The sequence below is a fragment of the Haliaeetus albicilla genome, chromosome 24, assembly GCF_947461875.1.
Source record: "Haliaeetus albicilla chromosome 24, bHalAlb1.1, whole genome shotgun sequence".
Classification (NCBI taxonomy): domain Eukaryota; kingdom Metazoa; phylum Chordata; class Aves; order Accipitriformes; family Accipitridae; genus Haliaeetus; species Haliaeetus albicilla.
The window spans coordinates 6338877-6353693 of NC_091506.1; the positions used below are offsets into that span (position 1 = coordinate 6338877).

General features: G+C 46.9%; 1 protein-coding gene across 2 annotated transcripts in view; it reads left to right on the forward strand.

The window, feature by feature from the left end:
* FRMD4B (FERM domain containing 4B) overlaps nucleotides 1-14817 on the forward strand; it is a 137316-nt gene that overhangs the window by 72531 nt on the left and 49968 nt on the right. For both annotated transcript variants that reach the window (XM_069811861.1, XM_069811860.1), the window contains exons 2-5: nucleotides 584-649; nucleotides 1371-1465; nucleotides 3686-3778; nucleotides 8172-8256. In XM_069811861.1, the coding sequence (XP_069667962.1) occupies nucleotides 584-649; nucleotides 1371-1465; nucleotides 3686-3778; nucleotides 8172-8256 (339 nt within the window). The remainder of the gene's footprint in view (nucleotides 1-583; nucleotides 650-1370; nucleotides 1466-3685; nucleotides 3779-8171; nucleotides 8257-14817) is intronic.

The window sequence follows — 14817 nt, forward strand, 5'->3', positions numbered from 1 at the left end:
AGCTCATCCCATTCTTAATCATTTAGTTCAAGCACCTGTATAAGAATCCTATGGAGGCAATAACTTCTAATGCTTGTGAAAATTTATCCAAGGGGAGAGCATTAACGTACTGGTAGAGACTGTCTAGACTTGAGACCAGGTCCTCTGTCAAGGGACCAAATTTAGGCTGACTCATCTGCAGGGATGGTTGGATAGGCGAGGGTTTCATGGGTCCCTGGTCATCTCTGCTCCTCACCAGAGCAAAAGGCCATTGCTGCCTCTTGTGGCTTGGTACTAGCCAGGCTGGTTCATCCTCAAATTAAATTCTTGCAGCACTTATGTCACTTTTACCTGATCCCGAATGCTGCTAAGCACCCTTAATGCAGATTTGAAGTTGACGGGATCTGAGAGTGCTGAGGCAGCTCCCCAGACCGAGTCCTTGGAGAAGGACGCTCAGCTCCGGTACGGAGTCGATTCCCTTATCAGTGCAGATTAGGCACTTGCTACGTGCTGTCCTTGCCCCTGAGCCGCACGTGGTCCGGTGCAAGCCAGGAAAGTGGCGGATTCTGCCCTTCCTCACGGGGCTGTGTTGCTGTTTTTGCAGATGACAGAGGGTCGGCACTGCCAGGTGCATCTCCTCGATGACAGGAACTTGGAGCTGCTGGTTCAGGTACGGACCCCTCTCTTTTGGGCACCGGTAGCAGTGCTATTGGGGGGCTGATGCATAAGTGATGGTCGAAGAAAAGTTGTATCTCTTACTAGAGCAACTCATAGAAGTGGAATCAACAGGCACGCTTTCATGCACGCCTGCCATTCCTCAGACCTGGGTTAGCAGGGGGGTTTCCCTTGGGCATTGGTGCACGGTGGGCAAAATACCTGCCATCAGTTCTGCATTCAGTTTTCAATCTGCTTTCACCAAAATTCATAAACGCACCCCTTGCGGTGGTATTTTGTTTCTAATTTAGAAGGGAAGAAAAGTCTGGTTTTTGGGGGATGTCTCTTATTCCTGTAACAGAATCCAAAGCGCGAGATCTTCTAGTACACAATATTTTCTTAATTGAAAAACTCCTCCTGCTGTGAGTGCAGGAAAGCCTCAACTGCCTCCTTTCTTTCCCTGAAAGAGGAAAGCAGCAGTCGGTCCGCACACTTCAGCTTGATGTCGCGGGTTAAGTACATAATTGCCTCTCTGTGCTCCGCACGTCCCGTGCAGCTCCACAGAGACACCGAATCCCACTGCCCCGAGTCTGATGGAGTCATTTCTGTATTGAGTTGTACAACAAGGTTTTAACTTGGCCGTGTGTGCTTAAATGTCAGTATTTGCTGAGAAAATTTTTATTATATATGACAAGCCTGGACTGAAATGAATAGAGTTATTTTTATTCTTTCAATAGCCCAAACTTTTGTCCCGGGAGTTACTGGATCTGGTGGCCTCACACTTCAACTTGAAAGAAAAGGAGTATTTTGGGATAACATTTATAGATGATACGTAAGTATGGTCATTTATTTTAAACAGCTGTGTGCTTATTGCAATGCGAAGCCTATCCCCGACACCATGGCATCTCAGCGTGATGGAAAAATGAGTCTTTCTTTTGAAGAAGAAAGATTTTCCTACCTTGTGTTTGTGCTTCTTGGCTGAGGAAAGGGGAAGGCACAAAACAGAAAATATTTGGAAAATATCTTCTGGGCACAAACCACAGAATACTTGTAAAATACCTTCCTGACGCTTTCACTTTTCATGTTTGTCTCACAAGGTGGAAAAAATTGATTCAGCAATAATTTCCCACGTGAACACCCTCAGCTTTCCTGTTCTGCACTTTCAGTAACAACATAAAGGTTTTGCATTTATTTTCCAAGTGAATTGCTCCTATTGCTTTGCACTTTAATCTCAAATGTATTGTTGAGTCTTTTAAACCCAAACTTCTCTAGCAGCAGTGAAATACGAGGTTAGCCCTTCCCATAAACAACCTTCCTCTAGATTCCCTATTACTTTTAGGTATCTGAGCTATTCCGTAGACCACCAAAAAGAGCTTGCAAAAGCAGAACGTGCTCAAAATGCGCAGCCCTCCCTTCCCAGCAGCTGGACTATTGCGTGGCGGTGTTGGGTGCAGTTTGTCATCGCGGCTGATGCGAGTGGGGCAGCTCGGGCAGCTGCTGCCGGGCTGGGTGAGATGCTACGGCCAGGCTCCGGAGCGCCGTGGGAGATCCACTTCTGTGGCATTAACGCGGAGTCAGCTGGGTTAATTGAAATCTCAGCTGGTGTTTAGACTCATCTGTCGGCATTGCACTGAAATGCTTCCCCACGTCTGCTGGGTGCAGGACCGAAACCCGCAGGCAGGACTCCGCTCCCCAGGGCCAGCGTCTCCAGAAGAGTTACCTTCAGCTCCCCAAAAAAGCTGGAGCAGAGCTGCTTAGGGCAGTGCGGAAAGGGAGTTGGGCATTAATACAGCCCCTAAATAAACCTCTTCTTGTCTAACGGGAATAATATTAGTCCCTACTTCTCTCCATTGCTGCTTTTTATGGTGTCCTGGATGGAAGCCTTCACCTACAAATCATGTCAGAGCCGTGTTTGGGGCCACCTGCCAAGGCAGTTCCCATCTGCAGGTGCAGGATTGGCCCTGGGGAAAGGGCTGGTGTCTACGGAGCTGGTAGGAGCTGCTCGCTCGGGGGCCCTGACCACAGCAGTGTGTTATTTTTTACCAGCCACTCTCGTTTTGGGCTTTCCCTAGAATATATTTGCCACATCCTTGTCCTTTCAGGTGTTGGAAAATACTTTCTTCCAGCTCTTCTGTAAATCCCTTGAGGATGCTGTTTGCACTTGGCTTATTTTCCCCCCCAGAAGAGCTGCCATGAAATTCTTCTGGAGGTTTTTGGTTGCTGGCGTTTCCTCACGGTGAGCTTTAAAGTGCTGCCAGGGTATTACCTAAAAGCTGTTGACTTCCCCAGAAACACCAGCGGGACTCCAGAGGCTGCCTTGGATTTACGGGGCTGGGCTGGGTGCTTGGAGGGAGCGTGTGGCCTCTGGAGGGCACCCATGTCCCAGCCTTTTGGGGCAGCCACAGGCTTCTGCGCTCCCCCTTGGCCCCAGGGTCCTCAGGGAGGTTAATTGGGATTTGGGGGGCACTTTTGTTTACTTTCTGGCTTCCTTCCCATTTCAGTCAAGGCAGCCACTGCAGAGAGAACTGTTTTATGCAGCTGCCTCATTAAATGAGCGTGCCTGCAGTAAAGCCCTCTGCTCTGAAATGGGCTTTTATGTCACGCTGGGACTGGGGATGGTGCGGAACAGGAGTGGGGGATATGGCAGCAGAGCTATGCGGTCCCCATACAGCAGAAGAGATCAGACCATTTCTGCTGCAGGCAAACATCCAGCCTCTGCTAGACGTGAGAAGTCAGTGGCAGTGTCCCCAGCTATAGCAAAGGAAGGTATTTCAATAATATTTAGTTTTTCTGGGTGCTGTGCTATGACTTCTGTGCTACAGCTGAAAATAAAACTGCAAAGAACGTTCTCTAACATCCAAAAGTGAATTGCATCAAAATCCAAAAGTTAGGGGGAAAAGGAAAGAATTGGATGAAATGTTTACCTGCCTCGGAGACGAATTTTGCTCTTTTTTTTGAAGTTACATTTGGACTAAATGCACGCACTGAAAGAGACCCTGTTTCTGCATTTCTTGTCCCAGTTTTTAACCACCTCCCCAACCTGTTTCCGCAGAGGTCAGAGCGTCTGGTTGCAGCTGGATCACCGAGTCCTGGACCATGACTTGCCCAAGAAACCTGGCCCAGCAACTTTGTACTTTGCCGTTAGGTGAGTAATTGTTTCCACAAAGAAAACATTACTGCTTGGGTTTATTTGTCACCGGAGGTTTTTGTTTAAAAGACCTGGTTACAGATTTGATAAAGGAAGTAAATGTCAAAGCGATATATTCTTTTTAGAAGGGGATTAGGTCCTGAATAAGTGCTGCTCTTTTGTATTTAACTACAAAATAAAGTAGTTTGGAACCTGCTACTTTTTAAACTGTTACTAGGACATTGTTCTTAGGTGGGGTTTTTGTTTGTTTAAAGCCCTGTATTTTAAATATCTTCTTTGTCTCACTTGTCTTTAATAGTGCTAAATTTTAATACAGCTTGTTTAAACAATCATACTTTTTTCTTATGTTTACTTAAGGGTTGTCTGTACTTGAAAGGGATTGCTGATGGCTTCTTTGCTCACACAGCTTAAGCCAGTCCCCAGGAGAGAATAAAATCCCTGGCAAAGTGATGATTTTGGCCAATGTAATTGCATTACTTTAGGGCTTTTGCTGGCGAAGCTCTGCTGGTTAAGGGCCTGAAAAAAAGGATGTCCTATGAGACAAAGCTGTGCTGGCAGAAAAGACCAAGCATCATATTCTTAATATTGTTGGAGGTTTTGTTTTCCTTACAGTCTATGAGGAAAATGAGAGCAGACTGACCTCATTTGCTTTTCGTATCTCGGTAAATTTGTGCCTTGTGTGCTTAATTATTTGAAGCACTTCCAAGCCAGAGCCTCTTGTGTAGTTGGGTCGGTTGGCACCATCGCCTCGCCATGTCCTCCGCACCCTGGTCCTGGAGGGAATGGTTCAAACAAGTGGCACTTTGTTTTTGCTGAATATGTGTTTATTTGTGATGGAGTTCAGGGCTTCTCGTCCCTTCCCCACTTTTAACAGGAAGAAAAAAATCCATTTTAAAAGGGATGATGGGCTCTTCAATCTATTCACTGTGTTTGATGAGGATCTGGGAGCCTCAAATCTACGACTGCCCAAGAAAGTTGTGAAGGCAATCATATGGCTTGAGCATTTCTTTGGTGGGGATTAATGCTGTTGGCTTGTGATGTTCATTTTGTCCCTCTCTGTTGCAAGATGGTTCTCTACAGGGCAGGGTGTGCAGAGACCTGGGCAAGAAGTAACGTGTGAAGAGTGGGCTTGGAAAGACCAAGTTCTAGAAGCTAATTTTAAGCCTGACTACTCTGGGGTTGTGAGATCCAAACCAAGCAATTAGGAGCCAAGGAGGTGGGCAGTGAGTGAGAAGCAGAGCAGGAGGAGGAGGATACAGAAATAACTAGCGATATAGGAACTGTCTGATCTGTAGAAAATAGACACTCCAGCAGAAAAGCCACTTCAAAACCTGCAGCTCTCTTTGTTACAACCTTTTGGGTAAGTAAGTGACTGCAGGCTTTTGCTCCATGGCATATGCCTTGGGTGGTTAGTTCAGACGCTTATCTCATGTGAACACATTGTCATAGCCTATTCCTTAATTAAATTCCCATGAGAGCAGCCGAAATACACAGTTGCAGCTGCGTGCGCCTGTGGCTTGAATGGAAAAGCGGAGTTGGGCGTTGGGGCAAGCGGCACGGAGGGGATGGGCGAAGAGCCCCGGGGCTGGACGGTCTCCAGCCGTGCGTGCCGTGACAGCGGTGGATGCTGCTGCAGGGACAGGGTGTCCCTTGGGCTGGGAGAGCCCTCCTGCGCCGGCCATGCCTTCTGCGGGTTTGAAATAAGTTCAGCCGTGAGTAGAAGAAGTAGGGATTAAGTGTCATTTTCGTTTGAGATGCAAGTATAAGGAGGCAGGGCGCTGAGCTGCTGTTCTCATAACAAGTGGCAGATGTGCAGCAGCATCAGTTCTCAGTATCTTCCAGCGCTGCGCTGGACGGTTTCCAGGAGTGATACTGGAAATGGTGGGGATCCCCAGATACCTGGTTACGACCTTCCTTTTGTTCCTAACTCCTTGGCCCTGAGCTTTTGCTGTTCAGTAATGAAACACATGATAATCTTTTCAGATTTTAATTATTCTTCTTCAGCTGGCATAAACTCAATCCAGTCATGTAAGTTTTCATATGGTATACACAGCTGGTGAAGGACTCTATAATGCAGATTTAGGACTTCTGAAAGTGTCGTTCTAGTTTCAAGGATGCTGACAGCATCGGAAATAAAAGCAGAACATACACTTTGTGGTGTTCCCAAACATGCCTGCCGTCCCCTGAACATCCTTACCTCTGTGGTCCAGTATTCCCCATCTGTATTGCGGTGATAAGAGCATACAGACCGTACCATGGAAGAAATTGAACACGCAGACCTGGCTGGGGCAGGGGCCAACGCCTCCTCAGTGCCCTCTCTCAAAATCCATAGATCCTACAGTCTCCTGCTACGTGCCAGCGGTGACTGGGAGCTAGCTCTCTCCAGAGCCAGGGGTACTATCCTGCTTCTGAGGGTAAGTCAGCCGTGTCTGACCCTTAGTTGAAAGAAACCACAAGTGCAAATGAGGTCAGTAGTTGAGGATAATTGCCTTTTTGGTGCAGTGGAGGGAGGAAAGCTTTAGCAGGCTGAGGAAGGTCCATGCTGTGAAGGGCTGGTCTGGCAGCAAGCTGGGAAAGGCTGAAGAGTGAGGGTCCTGTCCTCTGCTCTGCATTTCTGGAGAGAAACACTCACGTGTATTTGAAGTGAAGTTTAGCAAAGCTGTTCAAAAAAATTATATCAGGTGTGATCAAGAGAGGGTGGAAATACCTGTGGCTCCTACAGCTCTCAGTGAAAGGTGAGGCATGGAAATGTAAAATAGCCTTTCAAATGTCTGGGGCAGGCTGCTGGGCTTGGGTCTGCCCCTTGGACAGGCTACATGCCTGTAAAATGGGAAAAGTATCTCCTTATCCTGCAGACACGTTCTGGGGACTGCTTTAAAATTAATTTGATGGAACATGCTGTAGGAATGTGAAATATTAAAAAAAAAAATACTATTTAACGTATTGCTTGTCTCAAGTCACAGCTTAAATACTGCATACGTTCCTAGCAAGTGCAGTAGTTGCTAGCTTTACTGCTTCCTACCACGTGCTCCATGCTGCTGCTGTGGACTTCTTCCAACATCTCGCAAATCATCTACACCAAGAGATCAGTTGGCTGGAGCTTGAGGCTGTGAGGAGCCTTAGGAGCACCGTGGGGCTATGGGAGGGATTGGCCTGGTTCTGATAAACACAGTGGGCTGTGTGCCCTGTGTTGGGCATCCAACCCTCCTGCTATCAAAGGCAAGACATTTGAGAAGCCCTGGTGTGGTCTGCACTGCCTGGGCAGTGGTGGTGGTGACCCAAGTTTTGGCTAGAAAGAAAAGTGTACCTTCTGTCTCGCATAGTGTGGGCGAGTCTGGACCCAACGCATTCATCCTCTGTAAGCGGCTGAAGGATTGACAGGACCACGTTCGCACAAATTTGTCTCTCTTTAAACTGACTTGGCAGTTCTGCGCTCCTCAAATTATAGATGTTTTCTCCACCTATTTAATGCATCTCAGCGCTGTTTGGTTTGATGCCTCGAGTGAGTCAGAGAAGCGCACAGACAGGTTGTGTGCAATTTTGCAGAGTGCCAGTGGCATACGCGATGTTTGGTGTAGCTCTGTAACAAATTGGGACCCATCTGCTAACCTTGGCTGGGCCGGAGTAACCAGTAATGGGATTGCTTCTGTTGGTGTGTGCCTCTGTGATGCACCCGTGGCCCTGGGAAGAGGAAGCCAGGGATGGGGAGGAAGGCAGCGAGCGCTGTGCAGAGTGGTGCCTGTAAGGCTGAACAAGTTGCCAGCCCTTCCATGTAAACCTCTGGTTTTGGGGCTCCCATTGCCATTAGGATGGATGTCCCCAATGGGATGGAGCTGACCCCAAAGTGTTCTTTGTGGGGAGGTTTTTGGGTTGTTCTTTTTGGTTTGGTTTGGTTTTTTGGGGTTGGTTTTTTTTTTGCTGGTCCCAGTTTGCTTGGAGCAGAGTTAATGGCTCTCAGCCCATTAACTCTCTGCTCCTTGGAGGAAAGACTGTCCTGCGGGGCTGCTGCCAGCCCCTCTCCTCCAGCACACCAGTCCAGTGCTGGACCGGCTGCAACACACCATTTGCAGTTACCTTTTCTACTTCTGTGGCTTTATCTGCATAGGAGGGATGGGCTTTGCTCCTTTAGTGTTTGACACGGTTTTCAAACTAGATGAGAAGTCATCAGATACCTACGATCTATTGAACAAGGAACTTGTCGTTCCCTGTGTGCTGTCAGCCCATGATTTTCTGCTTGTTCCCTCCTAATAGGCAGGAAATTAAGTGCAGTAGCTCATAGTTCCTCTGTGCCATTTTACTGCTAGAGAACAAAACATTGAGGAAATAAAATGATTTGGGAGGAAGATGAAACCTATTCAAGAAAGTAACTGTTCCTTTTTTTTTTTTTCAGGTTCTACATTGAAAGCATTTCCTTTCTCAAGGACAAAACTACAGTAGAGCTGTTCTTTCTGAATGCCAAGTCCTGTGTACACCAGGTAAGGCTCAGCATCTTTCAGAGCACCTTGTTGTGCATCTCCCTTTTGTTGCTCCTCTGTCACACACAGTCCTGCAAACTTGCGAGGAGCTGTGTCTGATTTCTAGATCTTATTGAATTATTGAGATCTCAGTGTGCCTAATCACCTCCTTCACTTAAATGCTGGTGCTTCAAGCAACTGGAAAAGAATGATGACTGTTCCCTTGTCTTGCTTTCGCAGCCCCACTGTGTACTCGCCACACTAGAATAAGTCTTAAATACTCAAAAGCTTTTAAGCTGTTTGAAATCTGGGTTGTAACTTCGCAGGTAGGCTCTGTCTCTGTGGCATATCCTTCTGTACGCTGCATAGCAAACAGTCAAGGCAGGCATCTCTTTACTGATCTTGAGTCAAACTTGTCTCAAGAAGAAAAGACCCGTGAGGAAGGTCCTGTGCTGTGAACTTCGTTCGTAGTTCCCTGATTTCCTGCCTTAATTCAGTAAAGTAGTAAAGTAATAAATCCTATAAAGTGGTAATTTAAGCTAGTTTTTAAAATATTTTCTGTATTTACTCTCTGGTTAAGAAGCTTCCACCGTTCTCTCAAAATGTTCAAATTGGTAAAATATATATTTTTAGAAGTTATTTCATGATATGGTAGCCAAAATCTTAAAAAAAAAAAAAAAAAAAAAAAAAGTTGATCCACTGCAGATACATCTGGGTCTGAAAAGAGAGTAGTGTGGCAGCCACCTTTGCCATGCCCTTAATAACTGGCGGTGCAATAGCAGCTGCAGTTCAATGAACTTTGGCAATGCCTGATGTTTCTGGGATTTTTCCAGTTAATGTCAAACTCAGGCACCTGGTGCTTTTCTTTTTTTTTTTTTTTTTTTTCTCTCATGGTTCAGTCAAAGAGGGTCACTCATTTCTTACAGCCTTTTCTTGGAAGACAATTCTGTATCATTAGCTGGTCGTAGAGCTCAGTGTAGCTGGCCAAAGTTTTCACCTTTAATATGCTTCATATTTTAGAGGATTCTTATTCAGTATCCAGTATTCATTATTTTATGGTGGGATCAGAAACCTGACGTGAAAGTGGTTAATGGCAAAATTGTGACTGTGCTTTGTACAGGAATTGCTTTCTGGAAGGAGTGGAGGAAATTGGTACCTTTTTACAACATGTTAAAGTTTTAAAGATGCTTGAAAAACTTGGAGCTTCACTGGTTAAGGTTAATAAAAAGCAAATTTCCATTTGACATATCTGCCATTTTATAAATGAAGGGTCTTGGCTACTCATAGTCATCCTTTCAGGGAAAACTGGAGCAGTTTAACTAGACAGACAGTACAAATAATTTTGGAACTGGAAAATGGGTCTGGTTTTAGGATGGAATGTGAAAAATGCCACTGCTATTGAAACAAATGCCGGTCAACATTAAAACATTTGGGTGCAAGTGTATGTGTTTATGTGTATGCATAAAGCATAAGAGCAAGCAAAGGAGAAGACTAGCATAAAAAACTTCCCTCCCTGATCATAGACACACATGTCATCAAACCAATAAGGAGTTGCTTCTGGCCTGGATAAATATTATTATTCAAGCAGCATAATTTCATATTATTGAAATGAAGTGCTGATAGCACATGAAGCGCTGATGATGCATGGAGTGCCGCAATAAGCAGATTGTGCATCATCCCGTTGAGTTCAGGGCTTCGGGAGCTGGGAGAGGTTTGAATGAAGGCTGGTTCATATTTTTCCCCCTGTGGCTTGCAAGGTGTGTGTGCTAATTGGTAGCAATGCAAAGTGCTGGCTTCCTTGTTCCTGCAAGAAAAACTGCCAGAAGCAGAGAGGGTTTTCTGTTGTGTCCGGTTTCTGTGGGCAGCGAAGGGACGAGGAGCATCGCTTCCTCCCGAAAGAAGGATCTCCGTGGGCAGCGACGAGCGATGCGGCACGTAACGAAAGCCGAGAGCCCCTGCTCTGCCTGCAGCCCTTTCTGTGCTGGGCGGCTTCGCAGCCCGGCTTCAGCAGAAGCCAGTTTTATTTACTTTCAAGATGCATTTGGTCCAGTGGCTTTTAACCTTCTAGTTAGGTCTTTTCAAAATATTTTATCCTACTTGGTGAACTTATGGTCGGTCTCTAGGTTTCAAGTAGTGCATGAAGTGCACACAGGACCAATTCTCATATTTAAGCCCACGGGAGGTGGACAAGAGGACGTACAAAGGCACTTTGGATACGCTCACACAGCATGTCGGCTCCCGTGGTGCTGCGGGGAAGGAGGCACAGGCTGCAGGGTGAGTGGTGTCGGCTTCTGAATACCAGCAGATCCCCAGCTCTGGTGAAGCAAGTCGTTGATGCTCATTGATGACAGTGAGGAATGTTCCCTGGCATTTCTCAGTTGTTAATCCAGCTCCAGGAGGTTAGACCTGCCTCAGCTTAGCTTTTTTTTCTCTTTTTTTTTTTTTTTCCCTCCTCTCCTTTCCTTGCTTCATTCATGGAGTGAGGAAACCCCAGTGTCTCAAAAAGCAGCAACCTATACCCAGCAAATGTGCTCGGGGCTGTTCCTCAACGCACAGGGTGTGCTGGAGGACGTCGTACCAGGGTTGTATCCTAACCTGGATCTTTGCATGAAGCTTCTGCTCTGTGTGGGCCAGGAATGTGGCTCAGAGGATAAATGCTGCAATACCTGGGGTGTGAGAAGACCTGCGTGGATAAGGTTGCCTAAAAGCCAGTCATGTTTTTTGCTTTCACAAAGCTGGTTCCAAAGTTTTCACGGTAGCTTGTTCCCCATAGGTGACACAGTGTGTGAAAAGCCTAAATCCAGAGTGGTGCAAAAGCCTGATGCTCAAAGGAGTTTGTGTTTGTGCTCTTTTGACATTCCTGAGCGCTGGCATGTGTTGACAGCACAGCAGTGCATAGGTACCCATGGTTCCGTGGCTTGTATGCTTTAAAGGAAAATGATGCTTTCCTGAGCAGAGGGTGAGCGGGTGACGTTGTCCTGCGTGCGAGATGGTGCACGTTGGTGCGCGATGGTGTACGTCGGTGCTCCTGCTGGCGTGTAGGACACACCACGAGAGCCGGCCGAAGGCGTGGGTGAATACAGCCGGTGCGGTGGTGAAGCTTCATGCCGGTCCCCCCATCCGGAGGGGATTTATCTGTGGCTTACGAGGTTCAGAGGCTGTATCAGAAACATATCTGCGGTATTCTCTGAGAGATCTGTGGGCAATCCTGTGTGTGAAATCCTGTAAGTGGCTGTATCTAATCAAAGAGAATAGTTTCTCCCTAATGAAGTCCGGTGTCTCTAGGTCTAGGCTGGACCTGCTGCGCAGTGTGTGTTGGCTGTCTTGCCCCAGATGACTCCAGAGAGGTTGTGCTCGTAGCGGAATACAATATCAGAATAAATAATATAGTATATTGAATATATTACTAATTATATGATAAATTACAAAATATGGATGCTGAATAATAAATAATGGAATAAAAACCTGCAGAAAAGTTCCAAAGAGGGCAAAGGCTGGCTTGGCGTTCTGTATTGTGCAGTCATGCTGCTTTTCCTCACCTTTCAACTTCATTTTCCTTCCTGCAAATCTCTCTGCTCCTTTCTGCAAATCGGGTACCACTTTCCCCTGCCAAGGGCTGGAAGAATCTGGGGCTTGTGCATTTTGCAATTTTTGTAGACAATTTGGCAAGGAAGGAGCGAGATAGACAATGAAATCTCTGCTGCCAAAAATGTATTTCTTTCTACTCCCCACCCACTCCCCCACCTCTGTGCTCTTCTGTACAGTCAAAGCTCCTTTGTGCCTCTGGGACCTGTGGTGTTCTCTGCGCCATCCCCTCTGCCTTGCCCTCAGCCCCTGCGAGCAGCTGGGGAGCTGGGGCAGACCCCTTTTCCCAAAGCACAAGAGGACTGAGACCTCGTTTTCACAACAAAACTCCTGTTTTAGCAGTGTTGCAGTTCTGCACCTGGAGCGAGGAATCCCTGCGCACTAAGCACAAGGCGTCCGTGGCTGCTCCTTTCCACTGCACCTCCATCTTAACCCACCACCGCATCAGCACCGGCATCTTCCTTCTGCACAGTGTAACGTTAACACTGCTTTACACGCCTGGAGAATAAACTTCTGCTGGATTTGCCAACACGACACATTCAGCTCTTGCTGGCCTTGCCCTTTCCAATGTCTCCTTGCATATGAACTGAATGCAACATTCGCTGTTCCACCAGCTCGTAAGAGCACCCAGCGTTTTCCTCACCGCTGGTGCGTGCATAAACCTTGGCCTCCAGCCGATAAAACAAATGCTGCCAGTGCTCTCTCCCTTCCCTCCTTTCGTGTCGAGCTGCCCATTTTTTTTTTCCCCTGGTCTGATGCTGCAGTCCCCAGGCCCTCTCAGTCCTGTGTGGTCCAGCCAGCTGCCTGGCTCCTGCTCTCCAGCATCCACGCTGTTTGGGTTGGAGCTTGGAGAAGCTGTATCCACTGCCAGGAACAGCTTGGGCCACCGAGCAGGAGGTGGGAGCTGGTAAAACTTAGATCTCCAGGTCTATGGAAGGGCCTCCCAGCTACTTAGTTAAAAGCTCATTTATCCATGTGTATTTTGGGAGAATGCAGAGGCTAGAAGGATGCTTTGTGTATGTCTGGGCTCTTTTTTCTTACGTGCCTCTCTTTTTCAAGGCTTTGAGAACTGCTGCCTGAAAACCTTCAGTGGTGACAGCTTCAATTTAAAAGCTTTCTCTCCTGTCATTGACTTTAAGAAGCTAGGTTTAGATTTATAGCTATCTCTGAAATCTACTGTACAGCTGGAATTTAAAATAGTGAAAGCCTAGCGCTTGGTTTCAGGTGAAATGGGTATCTCAGAATTGATGTGTTTGCACAGGGATAGGGGAGCTTTGTAGCATGTTCAGTGTGTTATTGCACAGCCCGTGACCATAGCTGGGATGCTTTTAAGGAGGTGGGTCAGAACTGGTCACGCACATGTTGATGATAAATTTGGGAAGATAAATCAGCCTTTTCTTCTTTCAAAACAGCCAAGTTTGGAAAAATAACACCCTACTTGGCTAGAGAAGCACTGTCAAGTTTATTATGCATTGGAGCTAACCTCCTTATAGCTCCGCAGCCATACGGTTGACTCTTTGCCAGTCCTTAAAATATATTCTGTAAACTAAGATCTTGGTCAAGTTGGCCGTGTTCCCTTTTTCCTCACTATATTTGGGTGTTGGGGGTTTATTTATTAATTTCCCATTTGTTTCAAGGACTTGTAGGAATTACTTTAAAAAAAAAAAAAAAAGAAAAAACTTAAAGGAAATGGAAGTTTTCAGAGGAGTCTGTAACCTTGATAGCTTTGTGAACAGCAGTGCTTGTGAGCACTTGGCAGTCTGACGACCAGTGCTTACCAAGAAGAGCTGTTGAAACAGACCCCTGGTGTGAGCATAAAGTTTGGCTGGCTTCCAGCTCGTGGTGAGCAAAGTGGTCATATATCAGAGAGCTCTCGAAAGTTTTATAACAGATATTTCCTAATTCTTCCCCATCTCAAGGGAGAGGGGAGCGTTCCCATGCAGCCTTGTAACACAGTGTAGTCTGATCCTAGCCAAGGCTATTAAAATACACTCTGTCCATTGCCTGTATTTGCTGTTCTGCTCTTGAAGCCTGCACGTGTAAAGCCCAGGATGATGACCAGGAGGACCAGTTGGCTTTCTGCACCTTCAAGGCTGTTACCTTCCATGGGTGCTGGCAGCCTCCTCCATAGCCCAACCCCCCCCCCAGCAGTGCGTCAGCGGATGAGAAGGATGGAGCATGGTTATGCCTGTGAACAAAATGTGACGGGAGGAGGAAACAGGACCCCCGTGCTGATGTAAACTGGCAGATCTCCATGGGGCCCCCCTACTCGTTACCCCATGAGACCTCACGTGGGGCTGCGCTGGTGGCTTGGGGAGGGACTTGGCCGTGGTGTGGGTGTAGTCAAGTGACTTCACACAGCACCATCGAGAGTGGTTGAGGTTGGTCCAAGGCTGTCTGCTGTAAAGATGGTGATGGTGCCCCTGGGACCTGTTGAGGCTCTTGATAGGAGAGGTGTAGGTTGTGTCCCAGCTGGGCTGGCCCATTGCGTATGAAGGTTTAGTTGGTTTGCAGCCAAAGTTTCATACCACGCGTCTCTTGATGCAGTCACCTCCTCCTGGGTCTAACTACTGGCTTTAATTGCAATGGAGAGTTTTGCACCTTTGATCTCCTGGCCACAGGGTAAAGATGCTGTGACAGCTCAGCCTGTTCTGTTGTTGGGACGTGTTGGGTATCTCACAGTGGTGCTGGGGTAGGAAAGCGAAAGGCTCTGATTATATGTTAAGTCTAATGACACTTGCCATATGCTTGGCTTGCAAACAGGGAAGTCTTTATGTCCTTGCCCCATTCTCTGCTTTTACTCTTATATTGATGCAAAAAAAGCAGCACTAAATGTGCTCCTGTTGCACTGAACTGTGCAGACAAGTTTCAGAGTAGCTCCTGCTGTCCCTGGAGTTTGATCTAAGTGTTGGCTGAAGCACAAAACCCAAGCAAGGGAGATGGATGAGGGTGGTTGGCGGAGACAGCAAAATAAAGGGCGTAACAGAGAAACCTGAA